The sequence below is a fragment of the Peromyscus maniculatus genome, chromosome 9 (genome assembly GCF_049852395.1).
Source record: "Peromyscus maniculatus bairdii isolate BWxNUB_F1_BW_parent chromosome 9, HU_Pman_BW_mat_3.1, whole genome shotgun sequence".
Lineage (NCBI taxonomy): Eukaryota > Metazoa > Chordata > Mammalia > Rodentia > Cricetidae > Peromyscus > Peromyscus maniculatus.
Genome location: NC_134860.1, coordinates 59,297,533 through 59,321,264, shown reverse-complemented (window position 1 = coordinate 59,321,264; position 23,732 = coordinate 59,297,533). Strand labels below are relative to the sequence as shown.

At 39.8% G+C, this 23,732-nt stretch overlaps 1 protein-coding gene across 1 annotated transcript in view; it reads left to right on the top strand.

The window, feature by feature from the left end:
• The window catches only part of Kpna3 (karyopherin subunit alpha 3), an 82,316-nt gene extending 63,030 nt beyond the window's left edge, over positions 1 to 19,286 (top strand). The window contains exons 10-17 of the mRNA XM_076545149.1: positions 139 to 183; positions 9,629 to 9,760; positions 10,911 to 11,039; positions 12,988 to 13,092; positions 13,189 to 13,260; positions 13,399 to 13,561; positions 16,254 to 16,348; positions 16,753 to 19,286. Of these exons, the coding sequence (XP_076401264.1) occupies positions 139 to 183; positions 9,629 to 9,760; positions 10,911 to 11,039; positions 12,988 to 13,092; positions 13,189 to 13,260; positions 13,399 to 13,561; positions 16,254 to 16,348; positions 16,753 to 16,851 (840 nt within the window). The 3' untranslated portion in view covers positions 16,852 to 19,286. The remainder of the gene's footprint in view (positions 1 to 138; positions 184 to 9,628; positions 9,761 to 10,910; positions 11,040 to 12,987; positions 13,093 to 13,188; positions 13,261 to 13,398; positions 13,562 to 16,253; positions 16,349 to 16,752) is intronic.
• Positions 19,287 to 23,732: the final 4,446 nt, after the last annotated feature.

Genomic DNA, 23,732 nt, shown 5'->3' with positions numbered 1-23,732 from the left:
TTTTTCAGATTGAATTTATTAAAATAGATATTCAAACAAATTTCACATTATTTTTAAGTAGTTACTGCTTTTTGTGTCAGTTTGTTTTTATAAAGACATGTCCATCAACTAGTGTCACTATTTATCTTCTTTCCTCAGATTTTGCCAGCTTTGTGTGTCCTCATATACCATACGGACATAAATGTGAGTAAAGTGGTGTTGTCAGTGTGGGATTTGTTTCTTGATGGGACCAGAAGCGGTTTTTAAATGAGTACTAGAGGATAGTCTGTCTGTCCGTCCGTCCATCTGCCGTCCATCCGTGTGTGTGTGTGTGTGTGTGTGTGTGTGTGTGTGTCTGTGTGTGACTGTGTCTGTGTGTCTGTCTGTCTGTCTCTGGTTTTGGAGAATGAGAGTAAGTTTAAATCAGACTGATAAAATTTTTGTTTTTAATCTTTCTGTCAGCAAATGTGCTGATTTGTTGATCTGTGAAGTGATTAAAGACAGAGGTCTCTCTTTCTGTGTGTTCACTTTCCAAAGTTTCAGTCTTAAAATGTTAAATGAAAAACTTCAGAATAAATTATTAATATATTTTAATAATTTAATAATTTTATAGTATATGGCTATCATTGCTCTATTTTATCATGAATTGTTAATTTCTTTATCTGCCTCATTTGCTAATTAAACTATCTGATATGTATGTATAAGAAAACAAATACACATCTATCTATGTATATGTATAGATACGCTGTGCTGTCTTGGGCATCCATGTAGGGTATTATAACTTGTCCCCACAAATTGGGGGGGGGCTGCTATAGTGTTTCTTTTAAAATACAAATATTTATAAAGTGGTAAAATTTTATGAACCACTATGGTCATACAAAACTAATTGCCATGACCTCAGAAGTAAAGCCAGATCCATGGCCTATACCATGATCTCACAAACATACAACGTGATGTAAAAACAAACAAGAAAGTATAATAGAGAAATGACCAAAGTGCTGACTATGGAAGTCCATTTAATTTTATTTGGCAAATTCAAAAATAACACCAAGGAAGTAACATTTAAATGAGTATTATAAGAGCCAGGTGTGGTGGTATATACCTATAATCCTAGCACTTGGGAGGCAGAGGAGAAGGATCAGGAGTTCAAAGCCACCCTGAGTTACATGAGATCTTGTCAAAAGAAAACAAAATAAAGTACATATAACATTATAAATACAAGGAAACTGTGGCAAGAATGGTCACCATGACATCTATCTTTGGTTTAAAATGTGTGGGTCACTGTTTTATACACTCGCCATATGTCAATCCGTTTAGTTTATAAAAAGTCCTATGACACGATATTTCTGTCTGAAGTCATAGAGTTAGCTTGAGTAGTTTGTTGTTTTTGTTTGTTGTTGTTGTTTTGTCAGTTTGAGCCTTGTTTCAGGAACACAGGAAGTGTATTGAGAACTTGAATACACTGAGGTTTTAGAGAGTACAATAGACAGTGAGTGAGTGACTCAAGCTTGAAGTGGAGTTCATCTGCAATCTTGAGTCCTATGTTTAAAAACTTTGGGCTTTGCTTTGTAATGAGTGAGGCCTGTAGAAGGTTTTCTGATAGATAAGTGAAACATTTATATGTGTAACAGCCAGCTGAGAAAACGTATGACTTTTAGCAGGGAAATTTACGAAGGCAGAGTTACTTACTTATAATAATTTGAAGTTGATGAAAGCGTGAACAGTAGTAATAGGCACAGCTAAGGAAAGTGACCAGAATCATAGAACTTTTTCTGTGAGAGTATTTTCTAGCATAGATTGAAGATTGCAGATTATGAGGGACTGATGAAAACGTGGGCATTGAGTAAGATTTCATAGGTGAGGCTATATTTTAGAAAGTGCTAAAATTCAGCCTGAAGGAGTTCCTTGTGTTTGAAGTTTTGAAGCAAGGAAGGAGAACTGACAAAGCAGTGTAAGTGTAACAGATGTTAAGATCACAGACCCTGTGGCCCGCGCCCCCCCCCCCCAAATCAGGTCACACCCCTCTGCTGTCCACCCCTTAGAACAAAGGACTAACAGACATCTGCTGTGTCTCAGGCTAGGCAGGAAAGCAAGTCCTCTACACCCCCTATCCACCACCCCAGGGGAAACGTTGGTAAGAAAGCAATCTGCTGTGGCCTTAGCACCCCTCACTAGCAGCTGCAAGAGAAGCTTATGGTCCTACCTAGTGCCTGCCTCTGTGCACAGGCCCCACCAAACTGGGTCATATGATAGGAAGTCTGCCTTGCCCCTCTGGCAACCTATAAGAATCAGAAACTCCCTTTGTTCTGAGGATTTTCTAGGGCTCTTTGCTTTGGTACCCTTGTCATACATTTTATGTCCTTTAACTCTCCTGCTGAGACTCCTTTGGGAATTGAAGGTTTGGGAATTGAAGGGGAGGCTGTCGTTGTTCAAGGTCCCATCATGATTGCCCATGCTCTGTCTCTTCTAATATATTCCCACTTCAAGGCCCGGGCATGTACACACCCCACCCCCATTTGTTGTTGTGAGGCTTTCTTGTTCTTTCCTAATTAGTGAAACTCATTCTGAAAGGTAGTCTTATGTTGACTCCTTTCATAAACCCATTATTTCTTTTTTTCCTTTTAAGTCAGAGCAATAGATATATAAGATTTGAATTGGGTACGGCAGTGATCAAACAGATTGTAGATCATACAGGGCCTTGGATAAAATAATAAAGCTCACATAGCCTTTTTATATTGGTGATAGCAAAGTTAGGAATAAGTGGTTGAAATTATATTCTGTATTCCTAACTCATACTTTGTAAGGAAAGTAGATTTTAGGGGGGATGATAAAGTTAAGAAGGCAGATTGGTAGTACATTTTTGGTAGACACAGGAGAAAATTAGCCAGTGCTAGAGCTAAGGATTAGGAAATAAGAAAGTGTGGATGACTTTAGATATGCTTAGGTTGAAAGTTTGCTGGATTTGATATGTATGGTGAGGGAAAGAAGTCAGGAGTACCAGCTTTCTAACTTGGATTTTAGGATGGCTATGGCAACACAAACATCAGCAACAGAAGCTTGAGGTCACAGGACTAAAGATGGATGAGATGACAGCTAGAGAGAGTGAGCGAGGGTAAATGGGGGTCATGGAAACAGGTGACTTTGTACCTTTACTGGATAGATGGTTGTGAGGCATTAGAAATCCACCTACACCTGCTGTCAGTCGGTAGAGCATGAGACTCTAAATCTCAGGGTTGTGGGTTCGTGCCCCACGTTGGGCGCCAGGGGGCTGGAGAGATGGCTCAGAGGTTAAGAACACTGGCTGTTCTTCCAGAGGTCCTGAGTTCAATTCCCAGCAACCACATGGTGGCTCACAACCATCTGTAATGAGATCTGGGTCACAGGGCAGTCTAGAGGGCCAGTTCGCATGTTTACTTCTTACCTGCTGTGTTGCTGAAAGTTCATTTGCAATTGTAATTCTGCAGCGTTCAGCTTTTCTGCCTGTTTTAAATGTGTTCAGGGATAGTGCAGTGTCACATTAACATCCGACACCAACCTAACCTTTTTTACTAGTAATATAAAGGAAAGTTAACAATTTTAGCAGACCATTTATGTGCCAAGACTTAGTATTTAGTGACAGGTGACTTGGGGGGTCCCAAAGACCACTTCCCATTGGATGATTTAGTAGAATGACTCATGACTCAGAAAGCTGTTTACACTCATGCTTGTCATTATATCAAAAGGATACAAGTTAGAAATCACCAGGATAGAAAGTTTAGTGTGCATTATATAGATCTGCTGCTGTTGCTATTGTTGCTTTTTGTTGGTTTGATCTCCTGGTTACTGAAAGTAGTGTGGTGGAAGTTCCTAATTGTGGGTGTTGGTGGTGATTGTCTGTAATATCAACTTTGGGAGGTGAAGGGAAGTAGATAAGGAATATAAAAGGCCAGCCTCAGAGACCCTGTTTAAAAAACAGTAACAGAGGCAGGGCAGTGGTGGATGCTACACGCCTTTCATCCCAGCACTCGGGAGGTAGAAGCAGGCGGATCTCTGAGTTCGAGGCCAGCCTGGACTACAGAGAGAGTTCTAGGACATCCACAGTGGTTAGACAGAAAACCCTGTCTTTAGAAACAAAAAACAAAAAACAAAAACAAAAACAAATAAACAAAGCAGGACCAGAACAAACCTCTCCTGCTGTTAGTTTTTTGAGATATTTTTCTTGTTATATTATCTATTTTATAATGGCAATTGCAGTGTTATTTGGTGACTAGATGTTTGTAACTATTGCATCTTCATTAATTTAATGTCATAAATTGTCTTTTGCATTTGTTTTCAGCTAAATTCTACTGTTCTCTTAAGAGAATTGCAACCTCTACTTTCTTTTTCTTGTTTATTTGGTGGTTTAAAAACTATTTTAGATATACCTTGTATAGATTGTAGTTAGTTTTCATTTAAAAAGCTAATTGAGGGCTCTATGCAGGACGTCCTTGCACAGTGGTAAAGTGCTTGCCTTGTATATACAAGGCTCTGTTTAACCCCAACACAACAAAGAAGAGTTTAATTTTATATAATTTATGCTTTGTTCTAGTAGCCATCTGTATACTTCCTTCTTTTTAAACACCTTTGCTTTGTACTCCTTTACCTGTGCAGTGATTGTTGGGCTTATTCTCTTTGCTTCATCTCCATCTTTGCATCTGTAGACTGCAGTCATTTGCATGTTTGGGGGTATTTCCCACCATTATGCACGTTTTTCTTCAACTCTACTCTTTTTTAATAAGTAGCTTAAGTATTTTATTTGTCTGCAACTAAGTTGTTAACCCTTTATTAATGAAAATATACAAAGAATAGTGTTGCAGTTTTTGGTTAGATTTAAGTCAGACATTCATTAATAAGGAATCTTCAAATGTGAATACCCCAGAAATGTTTGTAAGCCATCTGGTCTCAATAACTGTCTCTGAATATCACTTTACTTTGGAAGGTTTGGCAAACATTTGAATTAAAACTCAAGAGTTTTCCAAAATAAAGCCATAATTAATAAAACTATTCTATATTAAACTAAAACAATTTTAATTAAACTTCCTTTTCAAAACAGTAGTAAAGGAAACAAGGCATTTTGTAAATGTGATACTGAACAAGTTACAGTAAAAGTAAATGTGTACTTAACCTCAACACAGGCTGCTCTCTGCTCACAGCCTCGGAACCAAGGCAAACAACAGCCAATAACACCAGGCAGGGTGGTGCCAAAATCAGGCTCTCACAGTTGAACACCTTAGTATAGTTTGGGGGAACTTGGTCAAAGGATCCAGATTCTTTGTTGCAATGGATGAGAAGGTAAAGTGGCTCCTCCCAAGGAGCAGTGCTGCAAGGCCCGGCCCAGCCCTGCTCTCCCTGTGTTCACCCTGATGTTCAGATTCATTCCGGGTGGGGGGGGGGGTACTTTTCCCTGTAGAAGCTCACTGTCGAGGGAGCTCCATGACTGTATGAATGAGGTGAGCTGTATTTTTTAGCACAGCTAGGCAGAGTCTGTGTGTTGATGGCCCGTCTCCAGTTTGTTCTAATCTCTCACCATGTATTTGCAGCTTCAGGACTGCAGACCTTCCCTACATCATCATCATCTTGTCCACTGTCCATCCTAACTTATGATTCAATTTCTGTGTCTGGAAACAATCCCTGTATTTAACAATAATACCTACACATAAAACAGTCTACTGTTACAACTTACATGGTCGTCAAACATTAATGATCTTCCGTAGACCAAGAAAATGTTTCTCACTGTAATAGTTGTGCATCATATTTGCACTCAGACTCCCCAAGATCAAAAAGTTTTGCTCAATACAAATAATAACTTCACACACAGACACGCTTGCACACACACTCTTCTCACAGAGCTGTGCTTTAGTAAACTCCACGTGTTGAATGCCACTGAAGGCATTCTTCACTGAACTGCTGCTCCAGGTACTTTTGTTTGGAAGACCTATCACCATGCAGCACAGCTGTTTTCAACTTGACTTTTTCCTGGGACTCTGGATGACACAGTTGTCAGCTGTGTGGTTCTGCTGCAAGTTCCTAGGCTTTGTTCCTTTCAGTCTTTTTGTTGTTATTGTTATTCAATGTCTTAGTCATTGTTCTACTGCTGTGAAGAGACACCACAACCATAGCAACTCTTATAAAGGAAAACATTTAATTGGGGTTACTTACAGTTTCAAAGGTTCAGTCCATTGTCAGCCTGGTGGGGAGCATGGTGGCATGCAGGCAGACATGGTGCTGGAGAAGGAGCTGAGAGTTCTATATCCCCGAATCCTCAGTAGCAGTATAAGAGAGATACTGAGCCTGGCTTAGGCTTTTGAAACCCCAAAGCCCACCCTCAGTGACATGGTTCCTCCAGTAAGGCCACACCCACTCCAACAAGTCCATACTATCTAAGCCTTCGAAACTATTGCCACTCCCTGATGACTAAGCATTCAAATATATGAGCTTATTGGAGGGGAGGGCATTCTTATTCAAACCATCACAGTTCACTCTCTGGCTCCCATAGGCTTATAGCCATATCATAATGTGAAAATGCGTTCAATCCAGCTTCAAAAGTCCCATAGTTTATAACAGTCTCAACACTGTTTAAAAGTCAAAAGTTAAGATACACAGTGATGGTGCACGCCTTTAATCCCAGCACTCGGGAGGCAGAGGCAGGTGGAGCTCTGAGTTCGAAGCTAGCTTGGTCTACAGAGCTAGTTCCAGGACAGCCAGGGCAACACAACACAGAGAAACCCTGTCTTGAAAAAAAAAAGGGGGGGAGGGGGGCGGTGCAGATCTCATACTTACAACATGCAATGGCACAGAATATACATTACCTTTCCAAAAGAGAGGAAAGGGAGCATAGTGAAGAAATACTGTACCAAAATAAGAATGAAAACCAGCAGAGCAAACTCCAAATTCTGCATTTCTGTGTCTGATGTCAAAGTGCTCTTCAGATCTCCAACTCCTTCCAGCTTTGTTGACTATAACATTCTTTCTTTCCCTTGGGCTGGTTCCACACCCAGTCCGAAGCTTTCCTTGGCATATATCCCATGACTCTGACATCTCCAACATCTCAGTCTCCAAGGTAAACCAGGCTTCACCTTCATAGCTTCACACAATGGCCTCCATGCAGGAATACCTTTGACACACACTTGGCTTCAGCAGCTTTCCTTAGTCAGGGAGGGAGATTCTACAACCCATCTTTTGCATCCTTGATACTAAAGCCAGAACCACATGGCCAAAGCTGCCAAGTTCTGCTGCTTGTTGGGGCTGGAGCTTGGCCCCCTTGTCCAGTTACATTTGCATCAGCTTTCTGTTTTCAGTGGTTTCCTTCACTTCTTAAGGTTTTCTTGAATTCCTTGTACAAGTTGGAAGCTTAGCTGGATAGGGTCTTGCCCTTTATGTCATTTAGAATCGGACTTTGAACTTTTTATCTCCTTGAGCACAGGACTTAGCTCCATTACATTTCCTTGTTTCTCTTTTCTCTTCAAATTGCACATTTTTTTATTTCTCCTTGTTAAGCTTGCTTGTTCATCATAGATCTGCATAAGAATGACCTCTAATAACCACACAACACAATCAATACTAGCCTGTCTTGAAAACACCTCTGCTAATGCCATTAATAGAAAACTCATCAGTTCAGTGTCAGGCAGATTGGGGGGAGGGTAGCAAGAGCAGGAAACAGCCACATTCTTTGCCAAAATATCACAAGAATGGTCTCAAGGCCGCTTACTAATATTCTTCTCTTCTGAAACCTCTTGAGCCAGGCCGTCATAATCTACATTGCTTTTAATACCACTGTCTTTCATGATCTTACTAGTTTGGCCTATTAAGCCCCGCTTAAAGTATTCAATTGCTTTCCTAATCCAAAGTCCACATTCTGCCAACAAGCTGCATGTCTGGCCTGTCACAGCAATACCCCAGTTCCTGGTACTAATTTCTGTGTTAATCACTGTTCCATTGCTGTGAAGAGATGCCATGAGCACAGCAACTCTTATAAAAGAAAGCATTTAATTAGGGCTTGTTTACAGTTTTGAGGTTTAGTCCATTGTCAGCATGGTGGGAGCATGGTGGTGTGCAGGCCAGACATGGTGCTGGAGAAGTAGCTGAGAGCTTGCATCTTGATCCACATACATGAGACAAAGAGAAGAGAGAGACACTGGGCCTGGCTTGGGCTTTTGAAACTTCAGCACCCACCCCCAAAGACATACTTCTTCCAGCAAGGTCACACCTACTCCAACAAAGCCGTACCTCCTAATCTTTGGAAAGTAGTGCCACTCCCTGATGACTAAACATTCAAATACATAAACCAATGAGGGGCCATTCTATTTCAATAACCACACTTAGATTGCATCGTTTCTTTTGATATAGCTCTTGAGTTCCTTCTGATTTTCATCTCTGTAATGCCTTCCCTGACGGTTTTCTGTTTCAAACATGTACATAATAGCTCCTCTCTTCTCCCCTCTCACTCTTTCCTCTTTTCATCTCATACAGGCTTGGAATAAGTCCAGATCCAAATTAGTACTGAGGTGTTTTCTTCTTATAGGTAATTTGAAATTGTGTTCTCATGATTCTTAGTAATGCTAAAGGTATAGATTATGTGTCGTTTTATCTGCTCCTCTGACTTGTATGCATGCCTTCTTGAAGGATATGTGAATTCAGGTAGCTGCTTTTAAAAACTTAAGGCAACAAGATGTCTTTAATTGAGACCTTAGTAGAAAGGCCTCTGGAAGAGTGGCGCTTTGGCTGTTGTGAAGACACCAGGGAGAACCACACACTAACTCTGTGTCCTGAATCAGTTCACCAGATCTCGGAGGCTGTTACCTTGTTTGGTTTTGTTCTCGTAGTTGAAAACTTCAAATGGATGAGGATGTGGCTTCATTTGAGTTTTGGGGTCTGGTGCAGCCTAGGCTGCTCACTCACTGTATAGCTGAGAGTGGCTTTTCCTCCTGTTCCATTTCTCAAGTATTGCCATCACAGACGTGTGCCATTACAGTCTTCAATTGTGCTTCAAGCTTTTCATCTGAGGACCTGCGTCAAGGTTCAAGTGCTTGAATCATTCCTTACTTAACCTGTTCACTTTAGTAGTCTGAAAGATGGTATTGCTGAACATACTTAAAAACCAGTAGAATGGATATATGATTATTTTGAGGTTCTTCTAGACTTGAAGCAGCACTGTGTTTTGGCCTTATACTTGTACATGAATAATAGATCACAATTATTTTTGGACTCAGGGAGAATTTTCTGCTTGTCTAACAATTTTTATGTGTTTTATGTCTGTGTTATGTGTATGTATGAGCACTGCACCTGTGTGGAGGTCAACTTTGTCTACTTGGTTCTCTCCTTCCACCTTTATGTGGCTTTCAGGGATCGAACTCAGGTCACCAGGCTAGCTTGCAAGCTCTTTGCTTGCTAAGTTTTCTTGCAAGTTTTCTATTTTTATCTATATGATACATAAAGTCAGAAACTGGAAAACAAGCATTCTAGACTTCTGTCTTGTGTTTATGAAGGGTGATCACAGGTAAGCCCTGAGAAAAAGATCAAATTTGTACCTGTCATTTACAAGGATGCCTTTGCCACCAAGATAAAATAGAAAAGTCTTTATTTTTCTATTACAACTCCTGGAATACCCTTTTCCTGTTTGTACTTCTTGTAGATCCTTGTAGACACTGTTTGGGCTCTGTCCTACTTGACAGATGGAGGAAATGAGCAGATACAGATGGTTATCGATTCAGGGGTTGTACCCTTCCTCGTGCCCCTTCTGAGCCACCAGGAAGTGAAAGTTCAAGTAAGTATTTTCATTTTTTTTTCTCATAAGATTTTTCTTTTTATGACCAACCTTTTTCTACAACCAACTTTGAGTTAAGTCCAACAGCATGCACCTCAGGATTGCCCTAGCTCATTTTCTGAACCCAAATTTGTTCATTTGCTTAATTTTTCAGGTTTTCAGTTACATACGCCATTAAACATAGACCTGCATGCATTCCATTGTCCTTTCCACCAGATAGAAATGAAACTGCTGGTCTCCACAAATTGCTTTTCTTCTAATGTCCTGTTAGGAGACAGCATGGTACTTGTCTGATGCCTACATTCTCCTTCATCCCCTGTGTTGAATCCCTGGGTTCTCATCTCCTTTTGGATGCTTAGGCTCTTCCTTCATCCACTTCTGTCACAGGATATTTTTCTTCTCACTTAAGCTTTCACTCTGCCTCTCCTTAACTCTTCTGTCTCTGGGATGGTTTCAGTAGCCTTTCAACTGCATTCCCTCTGACTCTGCTCTGATGAGGGGTAGGCGTTGTTAAGTCTGCTCACCTGCTTCTCTGCCAAAGTGATTTTTCTAACTACAAATACATACTGACCCAGGAAAACATTAAATATAGGAAAAACAGGACTGTATTAAGTGATAAACACAAATGTGTGCTGATTCAGGACCATATTAAAATCTGTGGTGCCAGTTTGATAAGAATAACTGTTTTAAAAATAGGACTTTATAATTTTTATTGTTTTATTTTTGTGTGTTTTGGGGGGAAGGGAATTGGGGTTTTTTCTTGTTTTGTTTTTGTTTTATTTTGTTTTTTGAGAAAGGGTTTCCTCTGTGTAGTCCTGGCTGTTTTTGAACTTGCTCTGTAGACCAGGCTGGTCTGGAAATCACAGAGATCAGCTGCCTCTGCTTCCCAAGTGCTGGGATTAAAGGCGTGTGCCACTACTGCCAGGCCTAAAAATCTTTTTTCTAACAAATTTTCACCTAATTTTTCTGTGGAGTTCCTATTTCCACAAGAGATGGTTGTTTAGATGTCATTGCTTAGTTTGGTTATGGCTTTGTTGTGGGGATGAAATAAATGTTAATCATTTGCTCCTCACATTCCTCAGAGTTATGAAAAATAGAGAAATGACAATTTCATTATAAACGTACTTGAAACATTTTATCCCTACTGTAGACTGCAGCCCTCAGAGCAGTTGGGAACATAGTGACTGGCACTGACGAGCAGACCCAGGTGGTACTCAACTGCGATGTCCTGTCCCACTTCCCAAACCTCTTGTCACACCCGAAAGAGAAAATCAATAAGGTAAAGGACACACTGTTCCTTCTGCTGTCAGTGACAGTTTCCTTGTTGCTGTTACCATGTGTTTTCTCATTGAGAGAATGGTTGTAACTGAATCTTAATCTTTTATAATTGTTTTAGATTCTGTTTCCTTTAGTCCTATTATCATCACAGAATAAAAATATTTTGCACTATTTATGTGTTTTATAGGTTGAGCAGTATCATTAAATTAGTAACCAGTATGCAAAAAAAACCCCATAAAATCTCCAACTAAATTAACTGGCATTAAAAAACAAAAACAGATAATTTATTCCCTTACAGAATTGTAATAGACTTTAGGGTGTCATACCTTCTTTAATAGATCATAAAAATTTGTTCTCTTAAGAGTTTTAAATTTATTTAAATTTATTTTTAATTGTATAGCAGATAATCAAGTATTTAAGTAGTTTTTATGGCTTGTTGCACATAGCACGTTTTTTAAGTTCATTTAATAGACTGTATTAGAGCTGTGTGTGTGTATGTCCAAAGTCAACATCAGGTATCTTCCTCAGTTGCTTTCTACATGTAGTTTTAAAAATTACTTTTATTATTTTTATTTCTGTGTCTTTCTGTTGTGTGTGGGTGGGTGGGCATGTGCATGAGGTCAGGAGCCAGTGGAGGCCAAAGGCATCAGCTCTCCCTGGAGCTGGAGGCCCCCAGTATGGTTACTAGGAGCTGAGCTCTGCTTCTGGGGAAGAGCAGTCCACGCTCTTGACACGGAGCTCACCCTCCAACTCTCCCACCTTGCATTTTGAAGCACAGTCTCTCGTTGGACCTGAGCCCTACAGATCCTTTTGTCTCTGCCTCACCAGTGCTTCAGGTACAGATAGATGCCTCGTGCCATGTGCCCAGCTTTTACCTGGATGTGGAGAGCGAGTCAGGTGCTTGTGCTTGCACGGCAAGCATTTTACCAACCCAGCCACCTCCCAGTCCCTGACTTGATTGCTTCCCTGCCTGAATAAGTCATTCCCTTGTATGTGTAGACCACATTTTTTTTCATTTGCCTATTGATTGACACTGAGGTTGTTTTCACCTCATGGCTCTTATGAAGAATGCTGCAGAAAACACTGACACATCAGCGACTGTTTAAGTCCTTGATTGAATTTCTTTTCTGACATAGCTAGAAGTTGCTGAGTCATGGTAATTATGTGGTAGCTTTTTGAGGACCCTTCAAACTATTTTCATTAATGGCTGTACTTGACAGTATATAGAGTTTTGCTTTCTCTGCAGCTGTGTGTACAGATGCTTGTCACCATGCATCTCAACATAGGTACTGAGCACCAGTACCTAGGTCCTTATGCCTTCTCCCCCACCTCATGCTTTAAATAAAGGAAAGCTTAGTAGAAGTAGTTTTGACAAGTATTTGGAAATTCCATTCTTCAGGCCTGCCTTTCAAAAGGAGCTAATGTACCCCCATGGAGAAAGGCTCAAGTCTGTTTTATTTGCTGCTGTATCACCACTGCTATGGTAGCTTATAGTAGGCTTACAGATATTAAATAAATACTGGGTTAAGTGGACACACAGTATTAGGGATGGAAGCTTCCTTCCTCTTTAAATGTGAGGTTTGAACTGGCTAAATCACAGGTAAAAATTCTTGCCATGTGAACCTGACAGCCTGGATTGGATCTCTGGAACCACATGATGGAGGGAGAGAATCAAATCTCCAAAGTTTGAAGTTTTCTGACCTGCACATGGACACCATGGCATGCATGTGCACATTTGTTTACTTGTATACAAACACCAGAGTCACATAAAATGATGTTTTGTTTTGTTTTTTAAAAAGGGAGGTCTTAACACAACTTGTCACGTTTTAGACACAGTTACTTTAACACTACTCAAGAGATTTTTGTTATCAAGTATTTAAAATGTTAAAGAGGAAAAAACATTAAAGGTAGTTTTTCAAATAAAGTGGCCCATATTTTGCTCATTACAGGAAGCAGTGTGGTTCCTTTCCAATATAACTGCAGGCAATCAGCAGCAAGTTCAGGCTGTGATAGATGCTGGGTTAATCCCCATGATTATTCATCAGCTCGCGAAGGTCAGTCATATCATGAATTCATTATTTATCATAATTTGTTTCAACCAAGACTTTTGGATAAAGAACTTACTTTGTGAATCTGTGTTCACTCTTAAGGGGGACTTCGGAACACAAAAGGAAGCTGCTTGGGCAATCAGCAACTTAACGATAAGTGGCAGGAAAGATCAAGTGAGTTTGGAAATTGAATTCCAGCAAGGGCACCTCTTTCTTATTTCTAAAAGTTACTGAATGTCTTCTTCTCTGGTCTGCAGTTTTTAGAGGGAAAAGAGAATTACATTCATAAAATATTTCTTTTGTATTATCTAGGTTGAGTACCTTGTACAGCAGAATGTAATCCCACCCTTCTGTAACTTACTGTCAGTAAAAGACTCTCAAGTGGTTCAGGTGGTTCTGGATGGTCTAAAGAACATCCTGATAATGGCTGGTGATGAAGCAAGCACAATAGCCGAAATAATAGAAGAGTGTGGAGGTAAGCAGTTGAACATCGGGGTTCTCAAATACTAGCTCCTCCAAGCTCAGTATATTAAAAATTACTGAAAGCACATTGTTACTAAGTGAGCACTATTTTGCTGGTCTTATTCACCATATTAGCATTACTAAAAGATTTTCACAAAAATACAGTAGTGAGAAATACTGGTTGGGAAGTCACCTTTCCTGGAGATTGATGGATTTTTAGGAAATATATACTGGTTTGTTTTCCACTGCCATATCAAAGATATCTGAGACCGAGTGCTTATTTACAAAAAGATGTATTTAGCTCAGAACTTTGGAAAGTGAAAGTGTAAGACAGAATGGTTGTTCCAATTTGTGTATAATGTATGAGTGCTCATGCCTCTAACAAAGTCCTCAGGGCTGGGGGCAACAGGACAGAACACGTGGGAGAGAATAAAAGAGAGATCAGGGACAGATTCAGTGTTTTGCAATAACTTACTACTGTAAGATGAAACTAAGGATGGTTTTGCAAAAACTTTACTAACTCGTCTAAGGGCCAGATCCCAGCACTGAACCTTCAGTAGGCCCTGTCTCTTAATGGTTCTTAAAGTCCTCCCAACAACTCAATACTGAGGACCAAACCACAGCATTCCTCTTGAAGTCACAGTGTATAGAAGCATGTTAAAAACCTGGTGGACCACTCAGCTAGGTAAAAGCTTTGTTTAATCCATTTCTCAAACTCTAGACAAAGTAAACACGTTTTTTGTGTTATACATATTATCATGTGTCTGGGTGGACCCTTCTTTGGGAAATGATTGCCCAATTGTGTGTCTTGTTCAAATTCTGTAAGTTAGAGAGGCTTTTAGGATTGTTAGAAAAGTGTGTTGAAGTTAATAGGACTGAAGTCATTAAGTATTGTCATTTCTGGTAAGGACATAGTGAAACATGTATTTAAAAATTCTGTTCTTAAAAGGTGCCTGTTCATTATGTACTAAAATATCCAGACATTAAAAAGTTTCTTTACTGTAGTTTAATGATTTGTTTGTTTACATTTTTGTTAACTATAATGGATAGTATACCCAGCTTATGATTTAGAGAAAATAAATAAAATAGCATCATAGGTCAGTGAAAACAAAAGGGTGTGTGAGAGTTTTGTCCCAGATCATATAAATAGTATTGATGTGGAGGTCATCTAACTAGTCATGCTCATGCTTATCGTAAGATGTTTCATTTTTAAGATAAAAATTATCTTCATAGTCAATTTCATAACCCAGAAAGTTTGAATAACTTAGAGAATTCTATTTAGTGTTAAAGCTGTATTTGTTTTTATTTGAGTACTAATCACAATATGGAATGTAGTCTCATAAAGCCTTTTTCATTTACTACTGTTGACACCCTTTCTCCATTTTCTGTATATTATGTTTTTTTGGTTTTTTTTTTTTTGGTTTTTCAAGACAGGGTTTCTCTGTGTAGCTTTGCGCCTTTCCTGGGACTCACTTGGTAGTCCAGGCTGGCCTCGAACTCACAGAGATCTGCCTGGCTCTGCCTCCCGAGTGCTGGGATTAAAGGCGTCCGCGGCCGCCGCCGCCGCCGCCGCCCGGCTGATGTATATTATGTTTTAAAAGTAAACTATTTCAATGTGTTTAAAAAAAAAAAAAGGTTCTCCAGGATGAATACTAAGGTTTTAAATTTATAAACTCGTGCATCTGGTACATGAAGTCTATGCATGGTACACTGGAAATAGAAAAGATATTCTCAATTAAGTAGGTGTACATACCTATGTGCAGCACTTGATAGAACCAGAGGATCTCAGGTTCAAGTCCAGACTTGACTACTCATAAAACCTGGAAAGGAGATCAGTGCTTAGTGTTCTGAAAACTTCCTTTTTCTGTTCCTTATACCTGTAGAACATAACCTATTCCCTCCTTTTTTTTTTTTTTTTTTTTTTTTTTTTTTTTTTTTTTCTGAGACAAGGTTTCTCCATATAGCCCTGGCTCTGTCCTAGAACTCACTCTGCAGACCAGACTGGCCTCAAACTCACAAAGATCAGCCTGTCTCTGCCTCACGAGTGCTGGGATTAAAGGCGTGCGCCACCACTGCCCTTAGTCACTTTTTAAAATGCAGTGTTTTTGATGTAAAACTTCCACCAATTAAGTTCTAAAAACTTAAATTCAAAAAACAGTGGAAGACAAAAGATATTATAGGAGATATCATGATTATACTGAAACATTTTGGGAGATTTTTCAGATCTTGTATTAGCATTAACTTGCCACGGAACCATAAACAAACTCCCATCACATCTTTGTCAGATAGAATGTTTTGGTGGTTTGTTGTTTTTTTTTTTTCCCCACACTGGTGCCTCAGAGACCAGGGAATCTCAAATATTTTTAAGGAGAAAGGGATTAATGGGCTGATGGTTAGGTTCTTGCTTGTTATTTTAGACTGTTTTAAGATTTATTTTATGTATCTGCATGCACACCTCTATTCCAGAAGAGGTCATCAGATGGCACTATAGATGGTTGTGCACACCATGTGGTTGCTGGGAATTGAACCCAGGTCCTCTAAAACAACAGCCAGCGCTCTTAACTGCTGAACCATCCATCATCTCTCCAGTCCCTAGACTGTCATCTTTGAGTGGTGATAAGGCATATTCTGAGGTTCATAGTGTTTTTCTATAATTAGAGTATGCAGATGAGCATTACTTTAATTATTTATATATTCTTTTCCAGGTTTGGAGAAAATTGAAGTTTTGCAGCAACATGAAAATGAAGACATATATAAATTAGCATTTGAAATCATAGATCAATATTTCTCTGGTGATGATGTAAGTATATATTAAAATACAGATGTGTGCATGTAGATTGAAATTTTTATATATAATGACCATTTACTTAGAATTTTTCTCTTATTAATGTACATAAACTTTGTGATGTTTTTTGTTAGATACGCCATTAATCACTTAAATACTTTATCCAAAACTTCACGATAAGGTAACATTAAGAAAGCATTTCTTGTTACAGTTTATCTGTTAACTGGAAATAATTCTAGAAATAACATTCAGATAAGTGAAGTACATCTGCAGATGCAGGAACTTAATTAAGCCAGGCACTTTTGAAAAATGCATATTCAATTATATTTGTTTAATTTCTTAATAAAATTGTTACTAATTTACCTTGGTATTTTTAGGCAGTTAAAATATTCATTTGGAGTTTCTGCTTTATTTTATAGATTGATGAAGATCCTAGCCTCATTCCTGAAGCAACACAAGGAGGTACTTACAACTTTGACCCAACAGCCAACCTTCAAACAAAAGAATTTAATTTCTAAGGTCAATTAAGTGCAGCATCTTTCATTCAATACAAAACACCACCAGAAGGCCACCAAGCGATAAGACAGCGAGCAGCAGAAGGCTCCCAGCACTCTTGCCTCTTCGTTTTGATGCTTCTAAAGCAAGCCATGTCTCAGTCACTTTGCAGTTGCCAAAAGTCACTCTCACATGGACTGTAAATGCATATGCATGATTTCCTAAACTGTTTTAGAATTCTCCCTAACAATCTCAACTACCCTGTTTTTCCATGTCCCCTGGTGCCACATGCTGACAACTGCGGTCTCCAGTTAGAATATTCCATAGTGGTGGCGTATCAGCTGCCGGCTGATGCTCCTTTGGAAAAAGGTGCGCTGTGGATCAAGACACTTTGGTATGATGCATATTCATGTTGGAAGACTACAGAGGTGCAGTGATCTGAGCCTCCATCATTGTCCTCCACAACATATTTTCATATTCTTATGTGAAGAATTAAAGTACAAGCCAAATGATTTTCATTGGTGGAACTGACACACAAAAAAGTAATAACTTCAAAACAAGAAACTTGGTTATTGATTAAAAAGATAAGTTTTTTAAAACTGTACTTCACCTACCATTAATTGATGTGTTTATTATCTGCCTCAGAAGCCAGGGTTGGAGCAAGAGCTTTAGATATCAGTGGTAATGCTTTCGCCATTATACCTAATTGTTGAGAACAGCAAACCCTATTCGACCACTCTCTTCAGCCTGTGTGTTCCTGCTGTTTTGAATAATCAAATGCTGTGCATGGTCTCTACCTGAGCTGCAACCTGTTACAGACTTGAACTTCTGTTAAGTTGAAAGCAAGAGTCCCTGACTACAAAAAATACGTAAATAAATAAATAAGTCAAAACAAGAATGGAAAAGGTCTAAAATACTCATTGGTGATGTTTTAAGATAGTCTTGCTTTCAGCTTCCAGGAGTTAATTTTTTTTTTGTTTTAATTTGATAATTGGATATGGTTGATTTATATTGGGTTTAAACTGTGGAGCTTTCATGTTTACTGTAATTTAGTCTTAAAACATTTTTTACTTAGTAACCAGTACTTTTGATAATGTGGTGGCAACAAACCAGCAACTATTTAGAAGTGTTACAAGACTTCATTTTTGAGTATTGGGGAGCTCATTCCGATCCCACTCAAAGCATCCGCACATGTTAAAGAGAAACCAAGGATCTGTGTAGAGGAATGATCTGCAGTTATTTAACTCAGCCTGATTTGCAGTGATCTTTAACTCTGCAAAGTCTGGTATTACTATGTAAAGTCATTGCTTTTGGTAAATTGTCTGACCCAGTTATTAATGAATGAATATGGATTTGAAAATTTTTAAACTAAATAATTTGTGCTGTCACAGAAATGGTTTTGTTGCTCTTGTTCACTGGGTATAATTTCCCAATGCATTGATGTGAAGGGATAGAAATCTAAACTAAGTTAGTTTTCAGATGGGGGGGTGTGTTTACTGTGATGAAGAGGAGACGGATGCCATCAGAGCTTTGTGAATCAGCTGGGGTGTTTTCACTGATAAACAACACATAGCAGGTGTGCTTCATTACAAATATATGTATCTGCCAAGGTGGAGCCACTTTAAAGAGTTTTGTCTTGTATCTAAAATGGATACAAGCGTATGTTTAAACTGCAAGATTTTTACTTGCTAGAGAATCTGTTTTAATATAGTGGTTTGGCCTCTGATTATTTATAGGTTTTATAAATTTTAGAATCAATTTCTCTTTAAGGTGGCTCAGATTTTTCAACTCTTGTGCACATAAAATTGAGTTGAAGTTCATTGTGCCTTTTTTCTTTACCCAAATTTTGAGTTAAAGCTTCATATGGTAACTGCATCCTGTTCAAACACTTGTCTAAATTTTGAAACTGTATAGTGTTCACAAAAGTAGGAATAACAAAGTCAGAGTGAATTAAGGTCACAAACTTTGGTGAAACCCTTCAAGTCCAAATCTTCTTGGTATTGTGCGTTTTCCCTTCCAGTTGAGTTTCTTCTGGACTCTCCCTACTGAACTGACAGTTACCTTTTCAGATTTGCACACATTGAGATGAATTAAAATCGGGCCTCTACTGTGATGATTCCTATTTCCTCTCGCGTCTTAAGTGCAAACTAACCTTGAAGTAACATTAGCATCAAGTAGTGCAGACTTGTGTGCTCTGCTTGATTCCGTTTGCTGTGACCTTACCAGTTTTGAATTGGAATCACACCATTTCGTAGATAAAGGAAACTGAGTGTATTGCTGCACTTTTAAGTTTTCAAAACAGTGTTTTAAAATTGCATTGTTTTTATTTTTTTTTTTAAACTCAGTTTAAAAAACGACTAAAATGTTCTTTCAAAAGAGGCATCTAAACGTGTTCCTAATTTTGTATATGGGCTTAGGTTTTGTAACCAATAAAAAAGCTGCTATCAAATATGATAAACATTGAAAGATTTATTTCTGAAAATAATTGTTTAGCTTTGTTTTCTGTGTGGTTAAATTTAAATTTGGGATTATCTTCAAGTGCCAGCCACAGTAATGGTAAAGCATGAGTAACTGTCATATTGATGTCTCCTTTCTACCATAACAGTGACCAATCAATAGCTACTCTAGAGAATATTTTGTAACACATTTGTAACACATCAGAAGTACTAACATGTGTATAATTTCCTAAGCTGTGAAAACACAGAACCATCGAACCAGGGGCTTCAAACCACAGAAAGTGGTGCAGTTTTGGCGTCGAGAAGTCGAGTCGAGGTGCTGTCTGTGCCGGGCTCTCTTCCACTCCGAGCCTGCAAAGAGTTCCTTCCTGGCTTCTGGTGGTAACTGGCAATCCTTGGATCATAGGTTCATCACTCCATTTGCCGCCAATCTGTGTGTATGGAAACACTGTAATTTGGGGTGGGGGTGGGGCCTAGTTATTTGAAAAGATGGTGTGGTTATGATTTTGGTGAAACCAACCATTCAGACTAAGTCTGCCTAACCTTTGAAGGCATGTAATTGTAAAGAGTAGTAATTGAAGTAACCCTGAAAAGCATTCCCTTTCGAGGTAGAAGTGGAGCTCTGAATGGAGTCTTAGATTAATTAGAAGAACAAAGAAGCAGCCAGACTTTGGGGAATAGAAATATTCTGTATACTGCCATTTCGAACTACTTTTAAAAGAAGTCAGTGTTTAAGTAAATCAGTGTGATACTGTGGTCTTTCCATCATTTCCTTCAGAGGTGCATCCTTTTTAGGACATTCATTATTACCGGTGCACCAACAACACTTGGCTTTCAGATAGTTTTTCTGTGATAATTTTTTAACACTCTTTTTGACCTATGGTTTTTACACCCCCTGGAAAACTTAATTAACTCTTAGGGGGGTGTAATTTCTATTTGTTAAGCTGATTCTTAAGTCAGCTGACCCAAAGAGTACTCATGGACACACCTTGAAGCTTAAAAGGAAACTTTTCAAGTAAGAGCAAAAGGCTGGGACAGGAAGACTCTCAGAAATGTACATAGAGACCAGTTATCCAGAAGGGGTGTTCAGGGCCTGGTGGTGGTGGTGCATGTCTTTGATCCTAGCACTTGGGAGGCAGAGGCAGGTGGATTTCTGAGTTCAAGGCCAGCCTGGTCTACAAAGTGAGTTCTTGGATAGCCAGTGGTATTACACAGAGAAACCCTGTCTTGAAAAACCAAAAAAAAAAAAAAAAAAAAAAGGAGGGGGGGTGTTTGGGGAAATGGGTGCTTGGCTCAACAGATACCTCAGCTCATTTCAGTCCATTTTAAGGTGTTGAGTAATTGATTGTTCTGAAGACGTTTCCTGTCCACTATGAGATGATTGCAGTCTGTGAATTCTACTCACTAGGTTGCAGTAGCACTTCATCCTCTTCCAGTACAGACCGCTGAACATAGACATTGCTAAATGTCTCCAGGGGCCCAAACTTCCATCCTTGTACACTGTTGGTCAAAGTCAACTCCTGTAGAAAAGGCCCAGCTGAAACAGTGCATAGCTGTCTGTGTTGTGTGAACAATAGGCTTTTCTCAGTGGTGGTCAGCAATTTTAGTGAGTGTTGGCCCCAGAAGTCAGCATAGTTTGAAAACAATGTTTCATGTTCATCACTTCCTAAGGCATCAAGAAATTAGTTCCCTCAGGAAGCTTACAAGTTTATTAAGTAATGCAGGGGAGAAGGAGAGAGCTTGAGTGGCATGCTCTAGGTCCTGAGTACAAATCCCAGAACCATTAAACAAGTAAAACAGGGATACCATGACTAAGAAATGGTATCGAGAAGTCCCTGCAGGGAATTTCTTCTGCAGTGCCCCCGCCGTACCAGAAACATGACCATCTCTACCTCTCGAAAGACTGGTTCCTTTCCAATGATGGTGTCCAAAGACAAGACCTAATTAAAGCTGTAAGATAAATAACAATGTCTTCATAGAGTAGCACTTTTACCAGTCTTCTGTAATGTAAATCTTGCTGCGTGTTAACAGAGCATACTCTTCCATGCACTTACATTTATGTGATAGTTTAGAGAGAAAAATCAGATTTTTGAGGCAGCCATTTAATGATAGGATTGAGAAGTAATGACTCATTCCAAGGGAGCTTAGTCTGCATGTTGGCTGCTGTTGCTATGGAGCTCCCTTCCATCCCTAACAAACGCACTTCTCTTAAATGTCCATCATTACAAGTGGGATTGGAACTACATGTTTGATTTTTCCAGAGAGCAGAGGGGCCTGGGCTGTTCTTACAAGAGCCTCCCTCCCACACAAGAGCGCCCATGCGTTGGCCCCTCCTGGTTGTAAAGGCTTTATTGAGCCTGGTTCCTGTCAACCCAAACAGGCCATGGACCCCAGTATTGAGTAGTGTGACTAGTTTCTGGTTATAGTGGAATGACAGCATTCCATCCTCCTGATGCTTAATTCAAATGTTGGAAGAGCATTTCAATTATTTTCCAGCTCTATCTTAGACTTGGAATTAACAGCCTAAACTTTCTTTACCCTATCACATAGGCATCTGTCTGTCTGAGATTTAAATTTCATGCTATCTCGGTTCAATTTTTCTTAACGATATTCTTTTAACTCTTACCTGTGCCTTGTCAGTGTCCTTGTTTTTTTCTTTTTTCTTTAATGAATGGTTTTGATGAAGCCTTTAGAAACATTAAAGTATTAATTGAGCATCCTCTGCCATGCCAGGTACTATGCTAGGGCATAGGATAAACAAATGTTAGGAATAGGCCTGGTCCCAAAGGTCGTAGCTGGTGTGTTTCCTACAGGTCAGCTGTGCTTTTGATTCAGTGCAGTCCTCTTGACCTGGGGAAGAAGCTCAATTCAGCGGTATTTCTCCAAACTGTGAAGCTGATTGTGCTGCAGAAGCAAGGGTTAATTGGGCAGGTTGTCCGAAAATCTGGAGGTGGGAAAAGTGTACGCAGGCATGTGAGAAGCATAAGAGGGCGTGAAAGATTGTGATCAACGACCAATAGAAGGATTTATAGGGCCTGGGAGAGGCTGATAGCTTGGGGCGGACAGCACAGCCTGGTGGTCATCTGTAGGGTTTCAGCACTGAGAGCAGTGGGAATTGGGCACTAGAGGAATGGACAAGAGAAGATGGTGTGTGGGGCTGCAGAGAAGGCTCGGTGGTTATGAGCACTTGTTGCTCTTACAGGAGATCCGGGTTTAGTCGCCAGCACTTGCATGGCAGTTTACAGCTGTCTATAACTCCCATGTCCAGTGTGTCCAGTGCCCTCTTCTGGCCTCCGTGAGTGGCAGACACAGATACCTAACCCTAACCCACTTTCATAAGCAAAAAGATGAATGTTTCATGAGGACAGCTAGTTGGTAACAGTCTTGTGTCTAGTGATTTTGAGATGATTGGTCACATTAGTGAGGGTGAAAACAGGTAGAAGATGAAGTGCATGGGTCAGAAGGGGCCTGGCAGCTATATACACTGGGATGGTGATGCCTGGGATGTGCAGTCTGGGTAGAGGAAGTACCAGGATGATTCTTGATTTCTGGATGGTTCTAGATCTGAGGGGATGGAATTAACTTGAGACACAGGAAAGAATCAGACCTTGATATGCAAAGTGAACTAAGTTGATTTGAAACTTTGCAAGGTCTGATCAGGAAGTCACCGTTCAGAGGGAGCTGTTGCAGTGTGGTAGTGAAGACAGAAACCACTAAGATTGAAGAGCAGGCGTGGACTATGACGACTCTTAAGTCAAGCTTTTACAATTTTCATGTTTCTTAAGCTATGTGTACATGTATATGTGAGTGCTATGCTGCAGAGCCCAGAAGAGGTCGTTGGATCCCCTGGAGCAGGAGTTACAGGTAGTTGATGAGGTGGGAACTGAACTCAGACTGAAAGGGCAGGAGCCATCTCTCCAGCCCCTTAATCTAAGCATTCCCACCTAGTGGAAGACAGGTTAGTTACTAGGTGTATTGCTTTTCTTGCTGCTGTGATAGAAATATATGGACAGGAGCAATCTAAGAGAAAAGGGGTTTACTTTGGCCCCCTGTCTGGGGGTACAGTCCATCATGGCAGGGAAATCATGGTGCAGGAGCTAGGGGTAGCTAATGACGTGTATCCACAGGAGGCAGCATGAAGCATGGCAGTGCCTTGCTTCTCTTTGCTCAGTTCAGAAGCCACCCTGTGGACTAGTGTCTTCCCACCATCACGAACCTAACCTAGAGAATTTTTCATAGGCATGCTCAAAGGCTAATCTCCCAGTTGATCTTAGAGCCTGTCAAATTCATAACTAAACATCACAAAAAGAATGTGAGAAAATTGATGGGAAATGTGGTTGGGAAATTTGCTGACCATACCAAAGAATGATTAGTTTTCTGTTACTGGACTGGCAGAGTGGGCTCTGTTCCCTCCCTCAGCAGTTCTTGGATTGGACCGCTGGTGTAAG